The sequence below is a fragment of the Orcinus orca genome, chromosome 3 (genome assembly GCF_937001465.1).
Source record: "Orcinus orca chromosome 3, mOrcOrc1.1, whole genome shotgun sequence".
Lineage (NCBI taxonomy): Eukaryota > Metazoa > Chordata > Mammalia > Artiodactyla > Delphinidae > Orcinus > Orcinus orca.
This window is the reverse complement of record NC_064561.1, coordinates 2,471,036-2,494,089: the sequence shown is the minus strand read 5'-3', so window position 1 is coordinate 2,494,089 and position 23,054 is coordinate 2,471,036. Positions and strand designations below refer to the sequence as shown.

Genomic DNA, 23,054 nt, shown 5'->3' with positions numbered 1-23,054 from the left:
GACCCTCAGAGCAGGATGCTTGGCTGTGGGACGGGGGCTTGGGGTTCATGCAGCTCCCTCTTGCAGCTCCTAAAGTCAGAAAACATCTAAATACTGCGCGGGCTTCCTCCTGCGGCCCTGCCTCTGTCTCCCCTCCAGCTGGGCCCCTCTACGACCCCAGAAGATCTTGCTCATCGTGCACCTGGCTGTGCCCCTCCTCCGCTCAAACACCTTCCATGCTCCCTGCAGCTGTCTCTCCCACTGAGCAGGCATCTTCCTGCAGGGCTGGCCCAGGCCCACCCATCTCGCTGGCTCCTTTGCCATTTTCTCACTTTCTCCCTAGATCTTCCGTGAACACATATTGTGTGCCAGGCAGGAGTCTAAGCCCTGGGGATTCAGCAGTGACCAAAACAGACCCAATTCCTATTGTCCTGAAACTCATCTCAGAGTGGGGAAAAGCAGAGGACAGGGAATATTTGTTGACCTAAGTTGTTCACAGCGATCAATGCTGTGAAGATAAAGCGAGCAGGAGAGAGGGGGTGGTGATGGCCGGGAGTGCGCTGACTGTGGGGACAGTGTGTCCCACGCAGAGGGTCAGGCCCAGAGGTGGCACCGTGCTTGGTCACCTCAGACACGGAAAAGAGGCCAATTAGAATGAAGGCCCTGAGCAAGGGGAGTGGCCATAGCTCTGCCCACCTGCACTGGATCCAGGCTAAGGTCTGGACCCGGCAGCTTGCATCTTCCCACATCAGAATCCTGGTTCTGTGGCTGTGTGCCAGGGGCGAGTCACTTTATATCTCAAGCCTCAGTTTCTTTATCTGTAAAATGGTCCTTCCTTTACCAGGCATTTTCAAGAACTGATTTGAGAGCTGAAGCTGAAGCCCTGAGCCGAAGCCAGAGCATGGTAGATGTTCAGATTGCAGCCATCTATGATTTCTGTTATCCTTAGGATTTGCATTGCTTTCCTGATTATTTTTTAAATACGTATTTATTTATTTATTTGGTTGCACCGAGTCTTAGTTGCAGCAGGTGGGCTCCTTAGTTGTGGTATGCGAACTCTTAGTTGTGGCATGCATGGGGGATCTAGTCCCCTGACCAGGGATGGAACCCGAGCCCCCTGCATTGGGAGCGCGGAGTCTTAACCACCGGACCACCAGGGAAGTCCCCTGATTATTTCTATTTGTGCCTAGCGGGGCTGAGAGCTCCGCCAGCCAGCAGAGGGCAGGAGACTGGCTGTGGCCCTGCCTTGTTTTGCGACTTTGACAGCTTCCTACCCTTCCTCCGGCCTCAGTTTTCCTGTCTGCACAATGGGGAGAGCATGTGGTCGGTCCAAGATCTCTGATTCCACGTCACTGCAGCTTCTTTTTGTTTCTCCTCCAAGTCCAAGTCCAAGGCGCAAACACACAGACTTTGGAAGGAGGAAGGCCACGTAAATATTTCAGGCAGTAGACGTACCTGGCCCGCCTGGACTGTGAATGTTTAACGCGTCACATCCTAGTTTTCGCTGGCCTTCACAGGATGTTCTTCTCCCCAGCTGGGGAATCTGTTAGTCCTTGACCCCTCCTGAGCCCTGGAGGCCAAACCAGGAGGAGGTGGGCCTGGCTCTGGGGGGGGGGGGGGCTGGGGTGCAGGAGGGGTGTGTGGGGACGGGGCTGGGTCAGTCTCATGCCACTCTGGGGCCTGTGGGACTCTCCAGCGCTGTGGACATCATTGTGTGCACGGGGAAGTCAAGGCTCAGAGAGAGTCAGGGAGCCTCACACCTCGGTGTACACAGATCCCTCCCTGGAAAGACCCCTATAAAGGGGGAGGGGGCCGGAAGAGGGGACTCCCAGAAGGGCCTGGGGTCTAGGTGGGGGGCGGGGAGTCAGAAGGGATGGGTTCACCCAGTCCTGTGCCCCAGGAGCTGGAAGCGTAGCTCTGGCTCCTCCTCCTCCTTTCTGCCCCTCCCCCTCGCCTCCCTCCCCCCCATTGCTCCTTCATTCTCTCTCATCCCTCCTCCCCATCGCCCTCCGTCCCCCTCACTTTGCTTCTCTCCCTCCTCCCTCCTTTCCCTAACCCCCCCTCCTCCCTCCGGCCCTCCCTCCCTCCCTCTCTCCCTCCTCTCCCCCTCCCCCCTCCCTTATCTCCATCCTCCCTCTTCCCCTCCTCCTCCCACCCGCCTTCCCCCTCCTCCCCTTCCTCCCGCCTCATTAGGCGTGCCCGCGGCGCGGGGCCCATTAGCGGATCAATTAGCCGAGGTCGCCGGCAGCCCGGTCGTTAAGCGCGGGAGGCCGCACCTCCGCCCGCCCCGGCTTCCCGGCCGCGATCGCGTACCTCCAGGACCCTCTGGTCTCGCTCCCCACTGCGGACTCCTGGGCCCGCCCTATACCCTCCCCAGCCCCACGGGCGGGATGAGGGGCTTCGAAGCCCTCAGAGAGACCCCAGGTCACAGATGTGTCCGTGACTAGGCAGGACCCCCTTCTGCTTCGAAGACCCCTGAGGGGGACTGTCGGGTTTGCCCCCCTCCCCAACGCCCTTCATCTGCCAGCAACATCAGTAATAATAATATCAGCTGACGGCCGGTGAGCCCTTGCAGGCTTTCTGCTAATCCTCGGAACCCTCTTCCCAGAAACAGATCAGACAAGTGATTTCACTCGCCTCACTCGCCATAGCTCCTCTGCTTGCTGACACCTGCTGACACATTTTGTATTTTCCTACCGCCGGCCACAGGGCGGGGACTTAAGTGTCCTGTTTCCTGCTGTGTCCCCAGGGCTCAGAGTAGGGGTGCAATAAATGAATGAATGAAAAAGATGAATGAATGAATGGGCGAGGGTCTGCTAAAGCACTTTCCACGGAGTCAGTAATAGGATCTTCATGACAACCGTGTGTTCTGTGATTATACCCATTTTACAGATAGGGAGGGAAAACCAAAAACCAGAGTGGTGAAGCCACTTGCTTGGATCACCCTGCTGTGAGAGGAAGAGCCAGGATTTAAACCCACACTGGAGACCCCATGCCCAGAATCAGTATGTGACAAATTAATAACAACCACTGTTCCCCTCCAGGGGTGGGGGTGTCCCAGAGCCTTGCTTTGGGGGGGAGGGTCAGGGGTGGCCTTCAGAAAAGTGACTTCTGGGAGTCCTGGGGGATTAGAACGGGGGGGAGGGGAAAAAAAAGAACACTGTTCCAAGCAGAAGGAACAGCATGTGCAAAGGCCACTAGGCAAGAAACAGCCAGTTGTTTCAACCTGGCTGCAGCCTGCTGGGAAGGAATGATTACAGGGCTGGGTAGCAGGCCCTTGCGGTCTCCTGGGCCTAGAATTTATTCCAAGGACCATGGAGGCCAAAGATTATCTATTCTTTAAATCCTTTTTAAAAACTGTGAAATAGAACACACAGAAGAGTGCCCTGATTGTAAGCAAACAATTCGATGAATTATCACAAAGTGAATACACTTGTGTAATCAACTCCCAAATTACCATCACCCTTAGAAGTCTCCTTTGGTAACTCCATGACATCTGGTGCTATAGGTCCCTTGGGCCTGTCTTTGTTCTTTATATAAGTGGAGTCACACAGCATTGACTTTTCCATACCTGGCTTCTTCAGTGTTCTGTGTGCCAGATGTATGGTGTCAAGCGCGGTGAGGTCTGGTTCTTTTTCTGGCTGCGTAGTATTCCACGGGCAGCTAATGTCACAACTTACCCTTCTGCCCTTTGATGGACAGCTGGTGGTTTCCAGTTTGGGGCAATGAGGACTAATTACAGCTGCTGTAAACATTTTTGTGGCACGTGTGTTGGGTGGATCCAGCATTCAAATCTGGGGGTATCACTGGGTGCTAAGCAGCCTTCTGAGGCAGATGTAACAATTTACACTCCCCAAGCGAGGGGCAGAGATGAGTTCTGGTTTTCAGCACAAGGATATACATTAAGCAGGGAGTGATTCCATCTCACTGGCATTTTTGGAGGTGATTTGGCTGCAGTGGGGGAGGGGCGGGGCCCAGCAGGAGGGTCCCCCTGTCCCCTCTCTGCCTCCTCTTTCTCTCCTTAGGGACAGGAGACATTTACCCTGAGGTTGGCTGTCCATCATTACCCCTCTGTCTCTCCTTCCCTTCCTGTGCCCTTGGCCCCCCTGCAAACCCACTGGATTGGGCAGACAGCTGAGAATTCCTTGCATCCCTCGTGCTCCCAGTTCCTTGAGGGTGGGATTTCTGTAGCATGAAGCCCTTGTGAAGATCTTACCAAGTCCAGATGACTGTCCGCACTCTCCACCCACCTCCCCGCCACCAGGCCCATATCCTGGGTGGGGAGCCTGAACTTCTCTTAGTTTTTTTTTTTCAGTATGCGGGCCTCTCACTGTTGTGGCCTCTCCCGTTGCGGAGCACAGGCTCCGGACGCGCAGGCTCAGCGGCCACGGCTCATGGGCCCAGCCGCTCCGCGGCATGTGGGATCTTCCCGGACCGGGGCACGAACCCGTGTCCCCTGCATCGGCAGGCGGACTCTCAACCACTGCGCCACCAGGGAAGCCCTCTTAGTTTTTATTATTAAATTTTTTGGCCACAGCACGGGGTATGTGGGATCTTAGTTCCCCAACCAGGGATCGAACCCACACCCCCTGCATCGGGAGCGCAGAGTCTTAACCACTGGACCACCAGGGAAGTCCCTGAAGTTCTCTTGACTGAAATGCCAAGTGTGCTGGGAATCACCTTTCCTGCTGGCTCCCCCTCCTGGGCTGGTCCAGCTTGGATGCAGGGGGGCTAGGGTGGGCTCCAAGTGGTCCTTGGAGAGTTGAGGTCCAGCTGGGGGTCTGTGTTCTCTGATCTGGAAAAAAGCGTTTTGTGTGTGCAGTGTGACTGTCCAGTCTCAGCAGCTGTCTCTAAGGGTAAAGACTGTCATTTAGGAACCCTCTGGCCTGGGACTCAGAAACTAGTGACCCCTTAGCTTTTCTGAATCCCTTTGCCTACCTGTCAAAACGGCTGGCTAGACCTCAAGCACCTAGGCTGTGCTGTATGACCTAGAGCCTGCAGCTGGCCCTCTCTGGGCTAGGTGCCAAGTTCAGGAGCTAGACTACATTTACAAGCCGGACTCAGCTAGGACTCTCAATATCCAGTCCTGTAACAGACGAGGGGATCTCAGACTTGAAGGAAGCCCTCTCCTCCTCCGGGAAGGGGGGGCACCGCGGGCAACTCGCAACACAGAGGCAGGAACACGGCAACCAACCTTCTCACATCTTTATTTGAAAGGCACAGCTAAGCCCACCCTCGATACAGCATTTTCACTTCTCTCCGTAGAGATCAAACGACTGAACACAACAAAGGCTGACAGTCTAAAAGGCTATATACAGACACAGGTGTGGGTGTTGCTTTTTTTTTTAACATTTTTCTGTCTTTTTCTTTTTTTTAATATTCCTTTTCTTAAAAGACAAGCTAGTATACTGGAAAAAGGAAAAATAAAAAATAAAAAGCAAGACAACTCGAGTACCCTCATCTTTATTTGGGAAAAGGGAGAAAGGGAATTCTGGGTCCCCCATCCCACCCTGTTCCCCGGGCAAAGCTTGCTGTCCATGGCCCCTCTTTCTTTCATGGGTGAGGGGACAGGACTAGGTGGGTGTGGGCGGCGGGAACTAGCAGAGGGTGAGTGAGTGGGAAGGGGAGACGCGGGGCGCCCAGGGCGGGGAGGGGCAGCTAGCATTGTGTTTGCATGCAGTGCCAGGGTGTGAGGCCAGGGTGTGCCCCGGGGAGGGGCGGGGGGGCAGCGGGCTGTCAGTTACAGGTGTGCGAATTGGGGAAGTGCAGGGGGTATTGGACCTCTTGAGGTCTTGCTCCCTTCGGACCTGGCCTCCCACTTGTGCCTCCAGGCCTCAGCTTGCCTCATCTGTGGTATGAGCGGGTAATGACCCATTCAGGCTGCAGGGGAGGAGGAGGGAGGCTGGGAGTCGGGGGTAGGAGCCAAGTCAGGGGGTGGCACACAAGCAGGGCGAGGGCCCCAGCAGGCGGCTACCATAAATACTACCAGAGTTGAGCCAATCCCGAGCTATACTGTGTCTTATGCTGAATCTTCCTCTCTCTCCGTGTCTGTCTCCCCTTTGTCCCCCCGCCCCCATCCCAGCCGCCCACTAATCCGATTTCTCGCCATCATCCTCCTGGTGGGTGTCACCGTCATGCCCATTCTTGTCTTCCTTGGAGAGGTGGGCCTGGGAGCCCAGCGCCGACAGCGAGAGGAGGCCGGTGCCTGCACTGACCGCCGGCAGCGAAGGGGGCTGCAGCCCCACAGGCAGTGGGGTCAGAGGCAGGGCCAGAGCCTGCAGCTGGGACAGCTGGTGGGCTTGGAGCTGCTGCTGCAGGGCAGAGGAAGGGGAGCGTTAGCCCCTTTGGGCCCACCTGTCCTTCTCCCACCCGCTGCTTCCCCCGAAGACCCCAAACATACTCGGATGATGGAGTTCAGCTCAGGAGCAGTGACCTGCTTAGCCCTCTCGATGGCTCCCAAGACTTGCTGCTGGTGCTGGATGTGGAGAGAAATCAACTGATTAGCCCTGATCTTGTTAGGGCTTGTGGCTCAGAGCCCAGAAGCCCCGCTCCCATCTGGGCTATTAGAGCCCTCCCTCTCCGCAGCTTCCCACGCCTCCCGAAACCCCCCTCTCCCCAGCTGATTCCTTTCATCCAGCCTCAGTCTCTTCATCTGGAAAATGGGATACACGGAGACACAGAGAAGACCCAAAGGGATTGGTACCAAAATCTTAGGAAAAACCTTTTGGGTGAGTCTGAGAAAGCCTGAACCACGACCAATGCCATGTGCAAAGAAGCAGAAGTGCAGTGCACAACCTGGTCAACAGTACGGGGAAGTCCTGGTTCTAAGAGCTCAGACCAGGACTGCTGGTCCAAGAGATCTGAGATCCGCTAACCCAAGCTCCTCTTCCTCCAGAGCCTGGGAAGGCCCAGTGAATTCCGGCAGGGCTGGGGCACGAGTCTCGGTTCAGGGCAATCCCCCACCCCCTGTACCCCAGCCCTCCCTGAACGTCTGTCTCTCTGGCCATCAGATGCTAGAATCTGCCAAGCTCCTTCTTTGCCTTGGCTACCAGGGAGCCCCTGTTGTGAACGGAAACCACAAGGCTAGGTCTTCAGGGTCCTAAGAGTCCCCTTCTTTGGGGCTTTCATGGTGTCCTCCTGGAATTGTTCCTGGGCATCACCTGAGGGACCCCAAGATATGGGTGGGGGCTAAAGAGAAAATGATGAATTATCAAGAATAAATCTGGCAGAGAGCAGATGGGCCTTACATGACCCAGGCGTGTGTGTGTGTGTGTGTGTGTGTGTACAGAGTGGGCCTCACACCAAGAGTCTTAGAACCCCAGGAAACAAAAGAGGAAGAGTTGGGTACCTGGTTCCTCCGTGTGTCCGTGTGCATCTCTGTGTGTCTGTGTGCCGTGTGTTTAAGTGTCACCTCTGTGCATACCTGTGGCTGTTTGTATGTCTGCCTATGTGTGCTGGGAGCCCCCCTGTCCACACTGTGGCCAGCAGGGCCCCGCAGATGAGTCTCAGGGGGTGAAAGACGGAAGCAAAACAGGGCAACAGAATTCTTGGTGCAGTCTTCAGCGTAGCTGACATTTTTACAGTGCAATGACTCACTCAGGCTGGGAATTCCACAGCAGGGTGAGGCCCCTCCCTCCACTGCCCTGCACCCCTGGGGTTTCTCCAACCTGGGGATTCTTCTGCACAGACTGGCTGGTGGCTGGGAGGTCCAGAGAGGGAAGGCGTGTGCCCCGGGGTACCCAGCACGCTGCTGCCCCAGATGGCTGCAGGACGGAGGGCCTGGGGAAAGTTCACGGTCCATCTACCGCCTCCTCCCCGCAGCCCTGGGAGGCCTGGGGGCTCCACTCACCTCTTGGGAAAGGTAGGGCAGGACCTGGGCACAGATCCCATTCAGCCTCTTGACGATTTCAGCCTGAAACACACAGACGCTTCAGCCCTGGGCAGCAGCTGGGGCAGGCGCAGACCAGCCCCGGGAGACCTGGGGGTTCTGTCTAATCTAAGAAGAGGCCAGCTCGGCTCAGGGTCAGGTCAACTCATCGGGCCCACGGGCACCCAATCAGCAGCAAGGGTGGAATCTGAGGCTGGCTCTCTGCCCTGTAGGCTAAGAGCACAGGACAAACCCACGCCCAGCCGCTTGGGGTCCCGGTGGCCCTGGGAAGATGATGCCCAGTGCCTGATAGGTAGTGAGTGCTCCGTGGGGGAGAGGGGAAAAGGGGTGGGGGCAGCTGGCATCAGTGTTCTACAACATACCCGAGGGTAGCCTCATCAGGGCACAGGTGGCAAGAGCAAGGCTGCAGGGCAAGGGGCAATCTGGGGGTTCCAGGGTGGGTTGGCACATCACCCCTCCCCTGCTGTTTGCAAAGGGGAGACAGTGGGGTGGGGGGTGGCAGGTCCCCGGAAAGTCTCTGCCCCTCCCCCTCAGGGAGGCCTAAGAAAGGGGGGTGGGTTGGGAGGTAACAGGATACCAGGGCAGACTTAGAGCTCAGGCAAAGGGTGGGCAAGCTCCTACCTGCCTGGGGGAGTGCCGAAGTAAGCGTGGGACGGAGGAGGGGGGAAGAGGGCGTACCTGCTTGTGCATCTCGATGTTCAAGCCGTAGGACATCTCGTAGTACTGCATGGGGACGGAGAGGAGACAGAGAGAAATGGGGGCGGGTGAAGAATGGGGGGCTCCAGAGACAAAGAGATGGGGGAAGTGACAGAGAGAGAGACAAAGAGGGGGAGGGGGGAGAAGGGGAGAAGTGGAGAGATGGGGAGGGGAGGGCAGGCGAAAGAGATGGAGATGGAAGTGGGGAGACACCCACACCAGGCGCTGGGGCCCAGGTGCCTGGTGGGGCTGCTGCGGAAGCTGGGGGAGCTTCAGGGCCCCAGCAGCGGTGTGGGTGCCCTGGTTTCTGGAATAATGATCACACCCCAACCTCTAACACACACACAGACACACATAGACACACACATACTCTCGCGCTCTCTCTCTTTCTCTCTCTCTCTCTCCAAGGCTCCTAATCTTTTATCTTTATGTGTCTTGTCTGCGGGTGGCCCTGGACTCCAGGGAAGTTTGCCTTCCTGGGTATAAATAATCGAGGATAAACAAATCCTGCTGGGTCTGGCTCTGGGGCCAGCAGCGCCCCCCCTCACGCCCCAGATCTGACCCTGCCCCTTCCCTTGCTCTAAACAGTCCCATGGCACCCCTCTGTCACTCCAGGGAGGGTGGGGGGGAAGACGTTTGTTCCCAGGCCTTTGTGTGGTCTCCCCTTCTCTGCCCAGCAAGCTCCTACTCATTCTTCAAGACCCCAGCTGCAATGCCCCATCCTCCAGGCAGTCTTTCTCAAACCGGGAGCACCCCCTTCTGGAGTCCCCCAGTCCTGGGTCCCTCTCTCTGCCCCAGCCCCATCCCTCTCTCTGAGGCCAGAGGTTCAGTGTCTGGCTCTGCTTCCCCCACAGCCTGGGAGAAGTGGGCTCTGGGCTGGACGGAGGTGGCGCAGTGGGGCGTGGGGGTGGGGTGGGGTTGACGCAGAAATCGCCACCTGGTGGGTAGGAAACCTAGCAAGTGATTCTGGCAGTGTGCACGCGGGCAGGGTCTCAAATGTCAGGCCCAAGAACGCAGTGACACCCCTTCCCTCCCACCCACGTCAGAGTCCTCCTCCCAGGCTTGGGCAAGGAGGGGTTAAGCCTGGGATGCCTGGACCATGGGGGTGGGGAGGGATCTGGCTGCTCCCTCAGTCAGATCCTGGCTTTCCCAGCCATTGGCTCCTTTCCTGCCAAGGACAGCCGGGGGACCTGGCAGGCCCAGGCTGCAACCCGGTGGTTTGGCACCTCGGCCACTGCCTGGGCCGGCAGCCAGGCCAGCAAGACGGACTCAGCCCGGCCCAGGGGCAGGCTGAATGGAGAGCTGACCCTGACTCCTCATACATCCCAGAGGTGGCGGCCAGGGTTCAGGCAACAGCTGCTGGTGCTGGAGGGGGATCTGGGGTCCCCCATCCCTGCCTACTGGACCCCAGGGCTGGCTTACCATCACGTAATGACGCTGCATCTCTGACTTCTCGCTGGCCAGCTTGTCACATTCGAGTTTCAGACTGAAAAAGAACACGGGGAGGGGCGGGGGCTGGGCTGAGGTCCCCCCCCATTGTGCAGGGGAGCCCCTAATTTTGGTGGGGGACAGGCAGAAAATGGGGCAGGGGGAGCCTCAGGTGCCCTAGCTAGAAAATGTGGATTATGAAACCAACCTTGCAGATCTGGGGGCAGAGAAAGCAATGAAAATAATAAAAATAACAAAAGTCAGAGCAAATGCCCTGACTGTAGCTGAGACAGGGATTCAAAGAAACTTTTACCTCTCCTGAAACCCAAAGAGCTCAGGGCTGTTAACATCACTCTGTTTTTACAGATGATGCAATGGACGCCCAGAGAGGTTGAGCAAACGGGCTCAAGGTCACACAGCCAGGAAGCTGGCTTCAGAGGCCATACTCTCAAGCACTGAGGAAAACTCTCCAGCAAAGGAGGAACAAACAGACACGGTGGAGAGGCTGCTGCGGGAGCCGAGTTGGCTGGTAGTGCTCTGGATTGGATTTACCAAGGAATCTTCAAAGGCACCCAAGGCCCTCTTGTGGGTCCTGATTTCCCTAGCAGTGGGGCATAAATTTCCACCATTGGGTAACAGAGATGGTGACCGCCCCCGCCTCTCTCAAGCTCCCCCAGCAAGGATAAGCTTTGGGTATCTCTCAAAGGCCCCTCACGAGGGTGTCAGGATGACAGGTAAAGAGCTGAGAGCACAAACTCAAGCCAGATAGACTGGGTCCAAAGTTCAACCCTGCTATTTTGATGCTGTGTGACTCTGGGCAAACCCCTCTACCTCTCTGGGTCTTGGTCTCCAAGTCTGTTGAGTTCCAACCTCCGAGGGTGAGGTGGTGAGGATGAAATGAATTAAGACCAGAAACACTCTTAATGCTGGTATTCAGCAAGTACCCAATAAAAACTTAGTTGCTCTTGTAGTCACCCCAGGAGACTGGAGTTTCTCTTCACCAGACTGACCACGACTTGTATACCCCAGTTGGGAGGACAGCCACAGTTGGTTTCTCCAACTTTCTTTAAAAATATGCATTTGTTGCCACCGTTAAAAACAAAATCAGGCAATTTCATTCCAAACTCTGCATTTCTGGCCCTTCCTGAAGGACTGGTGGATCCTGTGTGAGCCCCCAACATGGTAGGACCCCTCAGTGTAAAGCAGGAAGCCCAGGCCCAGCAGATGGAGACTCCAAAGCTCAGAGAGGGGGTGTGGCCTACCCGAGGTCACATAGCACTGTGGCAGCAATCGTCAGATTGCTGGGTCTCTGGAATTGGATCAGCCCCAGTGCTCACTGTGACATGGGCATGGGCCAGGCCGGGGGGCGGGGGGGTGGAGGGGAAGAGGCTCAGAAAGGCCAGGCCTGCCAGGCAAAGCCCCTAAACCCTCCACATCACAGGACCAGAACAAAGTTCCTAGGCCTGCCCTTCAACCATCTGTGCCTCAGTTTCCTCATCTTTGAAATGAGCACAACGATAGGGCAGCAGTCAAGATTAAACAAAAGGATGTATGTTCCATCTTCAGCAAATGGGGAGAATGGGAAGTACCTCCAAAAGAACAAATATATCACTGTTCCCAATTTCTTCTTGGAGACAACTTGGGACCCTTCAAAGAATACTTTTGTGTGGGTAAAGTAAGGTCCAGAGAGGGCCTAAGACCCCACAGGTATTTGTGGCCATGGACCCCCTTTTGATTCCTAGTTCAAAGCCCCCCTCCATAGCAAAACCTTCTTCAACCCAGAGACTGGGTACAAATCTCAGTTCTGCCACTTCTTTGCTGTGCAACCCCAGGAAATTCCTATCGTCTCTGGGCTTAAGTTTCTCTAAGTGTAAAATGAAGACAATAATAGTTCCTTTCTCTTTAGATTTGGCACATTGGCAAGCCCTTTAGAAACGTTAGATTCAGTTCTGGAAAGAGAATCGCCTTTCTGCAGGCTGGCAGGAACCCTTTCTCCAAAACTAGGCAGAGAGAGATAACATGCTACAGATTTTGGTGGGGGTGGGGTGGGGTGGGGAGGTGGAGGGCCCATCCCCAACTCCAGCTGTTGGGAGGTCTTTCATCCAATGCAGATTGGGGTGGGGAGAGGGGCTCTGACACCAGACAGCTGAGGCTTTGGGCAAATTATTGAAATTTTTGTGCCTCAGTTTTCTCATCTACAAAATGGGACTGTCTTAAAGACTAAATGAATTTCATATCGGCAAAGTGCTAAAGACAGTGCCTGCCACCTAAGACATTCAACGCCTCTACTTTTTCGGAGCCTAGATATATAGCAGGGGCCACAACCTCCGCTGCAGGCTTCAGTCTTGCCATCTGAGCAGGGGTCTCCAGCTTCTCCCGGGGCGGGTACCACCAGCCCCAGCTCACCTGTGGTACTGAGCCTGCAGCAGCTGAAACTCATCTTTGATGCGGTCGCAGGAGTCCGAGGTGGTGAATTTCAGTTGCTGGGGGAGGTGCGACGAGCCCTGCGGAGAGGGGCGGCCCGGGTCAGGATCCGGTGGAGCCGCCACCCACCTCTCTCCCCCGCTGCCCCGAGGCAGCGGCCGGCGCAGCTGCAGCGTCCCCCCCCCCCCCGCCCTACTTCCCGGGCCCGTGTTTACAGCCCCCGGAGCGGCCCCCGCCCGCACTTCCTGCCCCCGCCTCTCCGCCCGAAGCCGAGGGGGGTAGGCGCGCCCGGAGGCTCTCGTCCCCCGCCCCCCGCAGGCTGTGGAGGTGCGTTTGAAGGCCCGCCCTTGGTGGGGGGCAGGGTGCGCCCTCTACCGCGCCTCCAAAGCGCCGAGAGGGGGTGCACATCTGAGCGCCCCAACTGCCTCTGGGAGGGGGGGAGAACGCGTCCTAGAGGGTCCCCCTCCCCAAGCTGGCGGTGTGGGAGGGGGGAATGAGGCTTCCTTGCAAACTCCCCTTGGGGGAGGGGCCTCTCTAAGCACCCGAAATCTTCCGGGGGGGCCCACCCCAGATTCCTAGCACCCTTCCTCCGGGCCGCGCTCTTCCGGGAGGGGTGCGCCTCCGGTCTCCCCCCACTCCCAAGCCCCGAAAGCAGCCCCGGCGTTAGAAGTGCCTGGTGGGGCTCCCGGGGCGCCCCAGGCCCGAGGCAAAGGCCGCCGAGGCCCTGGCTGGCTTGATGGGGGGGGCACAGGGCCCAGGAGCTGGGGCCGGGGCTGGGGGGATCTGAGTTGGGATCTGGAGGAGACCTGGCTTGGGAGCTAGGGGGGGTGCTCTGGGCCCGGAAGCTGGGAGGGGGACAGGGAGCTACCGGGGATGGGAGGGAGCCCCGGAGCTGGGGGTGGGGAGTAGCGCTGGGCCCAGAGCTGGAGGGGACTGGGCCTAGGAGGTGGGGGGGAGACGCCGAGCTGGGGGTGGGGAGGTCCGGCTGGGATCTGGAGCGGGGGGCGCAGGGCTTGGTCCTTGAGGGGTGCGCAGGGCCCGAACCTGGGGGAGGGAAGGGTCCGGCTGGGAACTGGGGGGACCGGGTCAGGACCTGGGCGGACGCAGGGCCCAGAGCTGGGGGGATGGCCCGGCCGGGAACTGAGGGGTGCCGGGCCCGGATGGGGGGGCGCCGGGCCGGCGGGCCCCGCTTACCGAATGCCTGCTTTGTGGAAACATCATGTCAGTCGCGGCGGGGGGCGCGGGTTGCGCCCCAGCTGTGCGCCCCGGCTCGGGCTGCTCGGGGCGCCGGGCGGCCGCGCCTTTGTCCCGGCGCCGATCGGCAGCTCCCGGGGCCGCCGCCGCCGCCTCCCGCGCCCGGCCTCGCCCGCTTCCTGCGCCCCCTCCCCGCGCGCCCGGCCCCGGCGCGCCCCGGGCCCCGCTTCCTGCGCGCCCGGCGCCCCTCCCCGCCCCTCCCCGCCGCCCGCCTCCCCGCACGCCCGGCCGCCGCTCCTATTGTCTAATGGCGGCGACGCCGGCAGTGGCCGCGGCCTCGGCTAAGCGGAGGCTCCGGCTCCACCTGCTGCTGCCGCCGCTGCCGCTGCTGCTGCTTCCCGGGCCCCGTGCGCGCCGCCGAGGGGGGGGGCGCGCGCCCGGGGAGGCCCGCGGATCCCCACCCATCCGCCTCCCCCGGGCCGGCCGGCGCAGTGACCTTGGGCCCGGCGCGCCGCCGCCTCGCTGCGGCCCCTCCCGGCCGGGTGGCCCAGGCAGCCGCCAGGGCCTCGGTTTCCCCATGTGTCAGAGCCGGGGGGCCCGGCTGCCCCCATCGAAACCGCCGGCGCAGTCATGGCGCGACCCGGACGCGTGCCAGGGACATGCTCTGTAATCTTGGCTCACGGGCTGTTCTCTGAGCCTCGGTTTCCTTTTCAGTAGAAAGGAGGTGGTGATACCGACTTCCTGGGAGCCATGCCTTCAACACACATTTACGGAGCGCCTACTGTGTTCCAGGCCCCGCTCCAGGACGTGGGGGTGGGAAGGGGTACAAAGTCCCGACTCTGGTGGAGATGACATGAGACGGCAAACACGTGAACCAAATCCCTGGCAGGTCAGAAGGTGGTAACAGCTATGGAGAAAACAAAGCAGGAGGGAGGGCTGGGAAGGTGCGATTTTTCGCAGAGGGAGGTCAGAGGGGGCCTGCTTGGCGTCTAAGAGGGCCCGAAGGTGAGAGAGCTGAGAGAGCTAGCCAGTAGGCTGTGGGGGTGGTGGCTTATTCAAGTAGGGAGAAACGCCAGTGCAAAGGCCCTGAGGCAGCACTGTGGCTGGCACGGAGTGGGGTGCTTGGGAGGAGATGGGGGCAGGGAGGCAGCAGCTTCCTGCATTCACACATGGGCGCTGCTCCCAGAAGGGCCTGCGCTTGGGTTAATGATCTGCCGTTTTGGTCTGGAAATTCCTAATAATTTTTGAACAAGGGGCCTCACAGTTTTGTTTTGCAATTATTTACTTATTTTTTTTGCGGTACGCGGGCCTCTCACTGTTGTGGCCACTCCCGTTGCGGAGCACAGGCTCCGGACGCGCAGGCTCAGCGGCCATGGCTCACGGGCCTAGCCGCTCCGCGGCATGTGGGATCTTCCCAGACCGGGGCACGAACCCGTGTCCCCTGCATCGGCAGGCGGACTCTCAACCACTGCGCCACCAGGGAAGCCCTTGATTTGCAATTTTTGAACAAGGGCCCTGCAAATTCAGTAGCTGGTGATGGGACGGGACAGATGGTGCAGGGCCTCGGGGTCTGTGGGAAGGACTTAGGCTTTTACTCAGTGAGGTCGGAGCCCTGGAGGGCTGTGGGCAGAGGAGGGACAGGACTGACTCAGGCCTCGAAGAAGCTGTTGAAATAATACACGTGAACCCCCAGCAAGTGCTAAATAGACAAGCTCTTCATTATCACCATCGCCATCAACTATGCACCTTGCCTCCTGGATGGGCCTTGGGTTTTCCCATCTGGAGTTAGGACTCTGGTCACCTTTCCTGGGCAGAGGAAGGGTTAGGACTAGGTTGACATGAGTAAGCAAAATTGAAGCCCCTTCCACCCAAAAAGCCCTTCAAGATAAAACAGTACTTTAACACCGTATTTTTTTTTTTTTTTTCCCCTGTGGCCACCCAGTGCGGCTTGCGGGATCTCAGTTCCCTGACCAGGGATTGAACCCAGGCCATGGTAGTGAAAGCCCGGAACACGATATTTTTTAAAATAAAAATTAATGCCAGAAATTCATCACGAGCAAGGTAACACATTAAATAAGACAGCATGTTGGACTTCCCTGGCAGTCCAGTGGTTAAGATGCCAGGCTTCCATTGTAGGGGGCCGGGTTCAATCCCTGGTCAGGGAACTAAGGTCCCACATGCCACAGGGCATGCCCTAAGTAAACAAACTAGCAAATAAATAAAACAGCATCCAGTGGGGCCAGAGACGAGTTAGGAGGATGCAGGATCTCCCTAGTCCCGATTCCCTAAGAGAAAAAGCGCAAACTTTTAGAAAGTTTACTATTCCTGGGGAATTCCCTGGTGGTCCAGTGGTTAGGACTCATTGCTTCCACTGCTGGGGACATCGGATGGATCCCTGGTCAGGGAACTAAGATCCCACAAGCTGTGTGGTGCGGCCAAAAAAAAAAAAAAGTTATAGAAAGTTTACTATTCCGAATGGTTCCGGAATATGCAGACCTCACAAATTGTATTCGGGTCCCTGAGTGGAACAGGCTACAGAATTTTCAGGGCCCAGGGCCAAATGAAAACGCAGGGCCTCAGGTTCAAAAAGGATCAGGAATTTTAGGATAGTAACAACAGAGCATTAAACTAAGATCAGGGCCCTTCCTTCAAGTACAGGGTCCTGTAAGACTGTGTGAGTCACAGGCCCAACAAACCAGCCCTGCTCGCAAATCTCCCCACTCCCACACAGGGACCAGACACCGTTTCTCCTGGGAGGCCCTCTGCATCTAGGCAGGCAGCTCCAAGTATTAGGGCTCTTGGTGACCATTTTAGCAGACCGTAGCCTTGGGTGGGCAGAGATGGACACAGACATCTCCAGTACAGTGGGGTCAGGGCAGGCCTTTCACCATGTAGTAGAGAAGCCTGGATGTGTGACCCAAACTATGAATAAACCGACCCACCAGTTTAATTAATTTATTCATTTATATTTGGCTGCGTTGGGTCTTCGTTGCTGCGCACCAGCTTCCTCTAGTTGTGGTGAGCGGGGGCTACTGTTCGTTGCGTTGTGCGGGCTTCTCACTGTGGTGGCTTCTCTTGTTGCGGAGCGCGAGCTCTATAGGCGCGTGCGCTTCAGTAGTTGTGGTGCACGGGCTTAGCTGCTCTGCGGCATGTGCGATCGTCCTGGACCAGGGCTCGAACCCGTGTCCCCTGCATTGGTGGGCGTATTCTTAACCACTGTGCCACCAGGGAAGTCCCTGTTTAAGTTTTTAGGTGTACAGCAAAGTGAATCAGTTATACATATACATATATCCACTCTTTTTTTAGATTCTTTTCCCATATAGGCCATTACAGAGTATAGAGTTCACTGTGCTATATAGTAGGTCCTTATTATCAATTTTGTATGTAGTAGTGTGTATATGTCAATCCCAATCTCCCAATTTATCCCTCCCCCCCTTACCCCCTTGGTAACCATAAGTTTGTTTTTTACATCTGTGACTCTACTTCTGTTTTGTAAATAAGTTCATTTGTACCCTTTTTTTAGATTCCACATGTAAGCGATATCATACGATATTTGTCTTTTTCTGTCTGATTTACCTCACTCAGTATAACAATCTCTAGGTCCGTCCATGTTGCTGCAAATGGCATTATTTTGTTCTTTTTTATGGCTGAGTAGTATTCTATTGTATATATGTACCACATCTTCTTTATTCATTCCTCTGTCGATGGACATTTAAGTTGTTTCCATGTCTTGGCTATTGTAAATAGTGCTGCTATGAACATTGGGGTGCATGTCTCTTTTCAAATCATGGTTTTCTCCGGGTATATGCCTAGGAGTGGGATTGCTGGGGCATATGGTAGCTCTATTTTTAGTTTTTTAAGGAACCTTCATACTGTTCATACCAGGTTACATTCCCACCACCAGTGTAAGAGGGTTCCACTTTCTCTACACCCTCCTACCTGTTTGAGTTTTTACCATGAACCAGTCACTGCTTTAGCATTTTAACCTTGGGTACTACCATTATGCCCATTTGAAATATGGGGAAATTAAGGCACCGAGAGGTTAAGAGACTTGGCCAAAATCACATAGCTGGTGGGTGGCAGCACCATGATGTCAACCCAGGTCCTTGGGCCTTTGATCGCTATGCAGTCCTGCCCCTCCAGGTGGGGCGTGAAGGCAAGTCACGGTGGGAACACTGGCTGGAGAGGGCCAGGACCCCAGATGATGCAGGACCCTGCATTCTGCACTGAGGAGTTGGGCTTGTACCTGGAGAGCACTAGGGAGCCATGGAAGAGTTCAGAGCAGGGTTTGTCAGTCTGTACTCTCGACATTCTGGCCCGAATCATTCTCTGGTGGGGGGGGGGCGTCCTGGGCACTGTGGGGTATTGAGAAGCATCCCTGGCCCCCACTCACTAGATCCCAGGAGTACCCCCAGTCCCAAGTGTCCCTCAGGGCAGAATTGCCCCCAGCTGAGAAGCCCTGGCTTAGAGCAGCAGAGAGAGACCACCAGGGCGAGTGGTAGAAAATGCTTACTGGTAGTGGGAATGGATGCAGATGAGGCGGGAGGTCAGGAGACCAGGGGGGATCCCCAAACTGAGGCTCAGGAGAGGTGCAGGCTGAGCCGGGCCCGCTGTGTGGAGGAGCTTTTGCGGGTAGAAAGAGCAGAATGCCAGCAAGTCGGGGGAAAGGCAGGGCAGAAGGCTGCAGCCCAGGAGGGAATAGTCTTCATCGTATAATTAATTTGGGGGAAACTGGGGCTTTTGAAGACCTTCCTGTCTGGGAAGCTGCCATCCCACACCCCCCAGCTCCTACCCATCACCTACTCCTTGGGTCCATATCCTGATCTTTCCTCTTCCTGGGGTTCTTAGGGCCACATCTGGGGCCAAGTTGGGGCGGGGATCTGTCTCATGTATCCAACAGCCTGAGACCAGCCTCGCAGCCTGCTTACAAATGAGCGCTGGGCCCCGCGCCTCCAGGGCAGAGCCAGGGGCTGGCTGGCGCATGATGGATGGGGCTGCAGGGTCATTAATCAGAGGCGGGGGAGGAAACAGGTGGCTGCCGTGCGCACAGGGACCTCCCTGTGATAGGCCTGGTGGAGCTGGGGCCTCAGCTGTCCCGGCCTGGGTTTGTGCCCCTGGCTGCCATAACCTGGCTAAGTGACCCCAGGGCAGTGTGAGTTTACTGGTCTGTACCCTAGTGCCCCCCTCCCCAAAGGGAGCTGTTATTCATTCATTCCCTCAGTAAACATTTATTGCACCTACTGTGTGCCAAGCATGGCTCTAGGTGGAGGTTTATAGCAGTGATTAAGGAGGACAAAAATCCTTCCCCTTGCAGAGCAGACAGGCTTTAAGTACTTGACTCAGGTCCTGCCCCTCCTCTGCCCACAGCCTGCCAGGGTCCCACCGCCCTCAGGGTAAAAGCCCAAGTCCTCCCCAAGGCCCTGCAAGACCTGCCCTGTCCCCTCCCTGCCCTCCCCTCCTCCCTCTCTCCCCCTCGCTCACGCTGCTCCAGACACACGGGCCTCCTCGCTGTTCCTCCAACACACCAGGCCCGGTCCTGCCCCAGGGCCTTTGCACTGACTGTTCCCTCTGCCTGGAAAGCTCATCCCCACAACCCAGTTTGGCTAATTCCTTTGTCTCCTTCCAGTCTTGACTTAAATGTCACCTTCTCAATGAAGCTGTATTGTGACTTTCCTATTTAATTCTGACAGGGCTGGGACTAGGATGAGTGTACTTTCTAGTAAGGCACTTTCTTCAGGCGTAAAATTTAAGACCAAAATCTCAGTCAACAAGATAAATACTATTTTAGCGCAATCGATTTTTGAATTGTGGTAAAATACACATACAATTTACTATGAGAGACATTTAATACATTCACAATGGCGTGCAACCATCATGTCTATCCAGTTCCAAAACATTCCATTGGGAATTCCCTGGTGGTCCAGTGGTTAGGACTCCGAGATTCCACTGCTGGGGGCCCGGGTTCGATCCATGGTTGGGGAACTAAAATCCCACAAACTGTGCGGTGCAGCCAATAAATAAATAAATAAAATTTATAAGGAGAAGAAACCATTCCATCACCCCCATAAGAAGCCCCATCCCCATTAGCATCCCCCCACCCCGCCTCTGGAAACGACTAGTACACTTTCTGTTTCTGTGGATTTGCCTGTTCTAGACATTTCATATAAATGAATCGTATACTATGTGACCTTTCGTGTCTGGCTTGTCTCACTGAGTATCATGTTTTCAAGGCCCATGCACATTGTATCGTATGTCAGGGCTTCATTCCTTTTTGCGGCTAATGTTCCATTGTAAGGATGGACCACATTTTGTGTATTCATTCATTCGTCTGTTGATGGACACTTGGGTTGTTTCCACTTTTTGACCATTGTGAATAATGCTGCTGTGACCATTCATATATAAGTTTTTATGTGAATGTATTATTTTATTTACCTTGGGTGTAGACCCAGAAATGGAATTGCTGGGTCATAGGGTAAGTCCTACGTTTAATTTTCGAGGAATTGCCAAACTATAGTCCACAGCAGCTGTACCATTTTACATTCCCAATCGCAGTGCACGAGGGTTCCAATTTCTCCACATCCTTGCCAATAATTGAAATTGTCCTTAAAAAAAATATATATATATATATATAATACACATTCTAGCGGGTGTGAAGTTGTATCTCAATGTGGTTTTGATTTGCATAAGGCAATATTTGAACAAATCAAAAGTAATGAAAAAATTTCCATGATGAACAAAATTTCAAAATTTTAAATAAAAACAGGATCCAGCCCTTCACTTGCATCACCAGCTTTACTTGACTCCCTCCTCCCAGCCCTGTAGCAACTGTTCCTCGTCCCCCACCCTTCCTAAGCCAGTAATGAGGTCAATGAGGGATTTTAGTTCCCCGACCAGGGATTGAACCCACACACCCTGCAGTGGAAGCGCCAAGTCCTAACCACTGGACTGCCAGGGAAGTGAATGGGGGAGGAGGGGGATGAACCAGAGGGGAAGATGCAGACTGGGGTTCAGATCCTTTGCTGTGCAACTTCTGTGCAACCTCCAAGCCATGATTTTCCTTCTCCATAACGTGGAAACCCTCTCTAAAAAATGGGGACCGTGGCAGGAGAGTGACCCCCAATTCCACTCCTAGGTATATACCCAAAAGAATTTAAAAAGCAAGAATTCGGGGACTTCCCTGGTGGTACAGTGGTTAAGAATCCGCCTGCCAGTGCAGGGGACACGGGTTCGAGCCCTGGTCCGGGAAGATCCCACATGCCGCGGAGCAACTACTGAGCCCGCGTGCCACAACTACTGAAACCCGCGCACCTAGAGCCCCCGTGCTCCACAACAAGAGAAGCCACCGCAATGAGAAGCTGGTGCACTGCAACGAAGAGTAGCCCCCGCTCGCCGCAACTAGCGAAAGCCCACGCGCCGCAACTAGCGAAAGCCCACGCGCAGCAGCAAAGACTCAATGCAGCCAAAAATAAAATAAAATAAAAATAAAAAGCAAGTATTCAAATAGATATTTGTACACCAATGTCCATAGCACCATTATTCACAATAGCCAAGAGTGGAAACGAATCTCCATCAACAGAGGAATGGATAAACAAAATTAACCATCTTACCTGTCTTTAAGTGCACAGCTCAGTGGCGGTAGGTGCACATTCACACTGTCATGCAGCCATCGCCACCATCCATCTCCAGAACTTTCTCATCTTCCCAAACTGAAACTCTGTCCCCATTAAACACTCCTCATCCCCTCCCCCAGCCCCTGGCCCCCACCAACTATTTTCTGTTTCTATGGTTTTGACTCCTCTAGGACCTCCTATGAGTGGGATCAGACAGTATTTGTCCTTCCGTGTCTGTCTTATTTCATTCAACATCCCTTAAAGAAGCCCTGTCCCCATGAGCAATCACCCCATCCCCCTCCCCCAGCCCCTGACAACCAGGAATCCATTCTGTCTCTGTGGATTTGCCTGTTCTGGACGTTTCCCATCAATGGAATCACACACTGGGTGTCCTTCTGTATCTGGCTTCTCTCACTGAGCATCGTGTTCTCAAGGTTCATCAACGTTGTAGTGAGTGTCAGGGCTTCACCCCTTTTCGTGGCCGAGTGATGTTCCTGTGTGTGGAGGGACCACCTTTTGTTCATCTATTCATCTGTTGATGGACGTTTGGGGTGTTTCTACTTTTGGGCTATCGTGAGTAGTGCTGCTGTGAATATTCATGTACAGATTTTCATGTCGACACGTATGTTCATTTCTCTTAGGTAGGTACCAAGGAGTGGAATTGCTGCATCAGATGGAAACTCCAGGTTTAACTTTTAGAGAAACCACCAAACGGATTTCCACCGTGGCTGCCCCATTTTCCATTCCCAGCAGCTCTGGAGGAGGGTTCAGATCTCCCTACATCTTTGCCAAGACTTATTATTGCCTGTAACTTTTTTTTTTTTTTTTTTGGCCCTGCACATGCGCGGGATCTTAGTTCTCCCAACCACGGATGGAACCTGGCCACAGCAACAAACAATAGTAATGATACTGCGGATGGCACAGACTTCCCGCATGCTGGGAACCAGTCTTCTTTACGCATTTATTTACTAGTAACCCATTTTGCAAATGGGGACAAGAGAGGCTCAGAGAGAGTGTGGCCCATCTGGAGGTCACCAGCCTGGCAGGGGCTGGGAACCCAGGCCTCTAGGCCTTGTCACTGCCCCCCAGGGCTGAGCTTGACAATAAGTGTGTTTTGTTTTTGTGCTTATCCTTCTCCCCGGAGCTTCTGCCTGCACCCTTGGGAGCCTGGCGTTGGCAGGGCCGGGAGCCACTGTTGGGGTGTTTAAAGGCCTTTAAAAGGTGTTCCCAGGGGACTTCCCTGGTGGCGCAGTGGTTAAGAATCCGTCTGCCAATGCAGGGGACACGGATGGGTTCGAGCCCTGGTCCGGGAAGATCCCACATGCCATGGAGCAACTGAGCCTATGAGCCACAACAACCGAGCCTGTGCTCTAGAGCCCGCGAGCCACAACTACTGAAGCCTGCGTGCCTAGAGCCTGTGCTCCGCAACAAGAGAAGCCACCCAATGAGAAGAGTAGCCCCCACTCCCCGAGAAAGCCCGCAGCAATGAAGACCCAACGCAGCCATAAATAAAAAAAAAAAAAAAAAAAAAAAAAAGTGTTCCCAGCCTTTCCCTGGGGCTGCGTGGTAATTAGGTGCTGTAATTAGGAGGCATGATTAGGAGGCCACCCACAGCAGGCGTGTCTCTGGGGACATCTGGGGACTGTGGGGAGCAGGGAGGCATGGCTGCCCACCTGGCCTGCCCTTCAGAGGCCCCCACTGCCTCTTCTGAGATACCTAAGGGCCAAGTGCTAGCTGCAGCTTTGCAGCTGGTGGGCTGAGTGGCTCTGGACAACTCTCTGTCCCTCTCTGGGCCTCTGCTTTCCCATCTATGTAGTAGGGGAGGGCATAGTGCA

General features: G+C 55.5%; 2 protein-coding genes across 3 annotated transcripts; one reads left to right on the top strand and one right to left on the bottom strand.

Annotated features, from left to right (window-relative positions):
- Positions 1 to 5,169: 5,169 nt before the first annotated feature.
- TLE5 (TLE family member 5, transcriptional modulator) lies at positions 5,170 to 13,746 on the bottom strand. The gene is made up of 7 exons (XM_004286304.3): positions 13,610 to 13,746; positions 12,398 to 12,495; positions 9,986 to 10,049; positions 8,546 to 8,590; positions 7,829 to 7,891; positions 6,380 to 6,454; positions 5,170 to 6,290 (listed from the first exon to the last, which is right to left on the bottom strand). Exons 1-7 carry the CDS (start codon positions 13,634 to 13,636, stop codon positions 6,069 to 6,071), a joined length of 594 nt encoding a protein of 197 aa, XP_004286352.1. The 5' UTR covers positions 13,637 to 13,746; the 3' UTR covers positions 5,170 to 6,068.
- On the top strand, positions 13,635 to 22,755 carry LOC125963770 (translation initiation factor IF-2-like). Of its 2 annotated transcripts, none has more exons than XM_049707038.1 (2): positions 13,635 to 14,498; positions 21,865 to 22,755. In XM_049707038.1, the coding sequence occupies exon 1, from the start codon at positions 13,635 to 13,637 to the stop codon at positions 14,277 to 14,279; it is 645 nt and encodes a 214-aa protein (XP_049562995.1). In that variant the 3' UTR covers positions 14,280 to 14,498; positions 21,865 to 22,755. The 2 variants fall into 2 exon arrangements, with proteins under 2 accessions (XP_049562995.1, XP_049562996.1); XM_049707039.1 differs by having other exon boundaries at positions 13,635 to 14,506; positions 22,499 to 22,755.
- Positions 22,756 to 23,054: the final 299 nt, after the last annotated feature.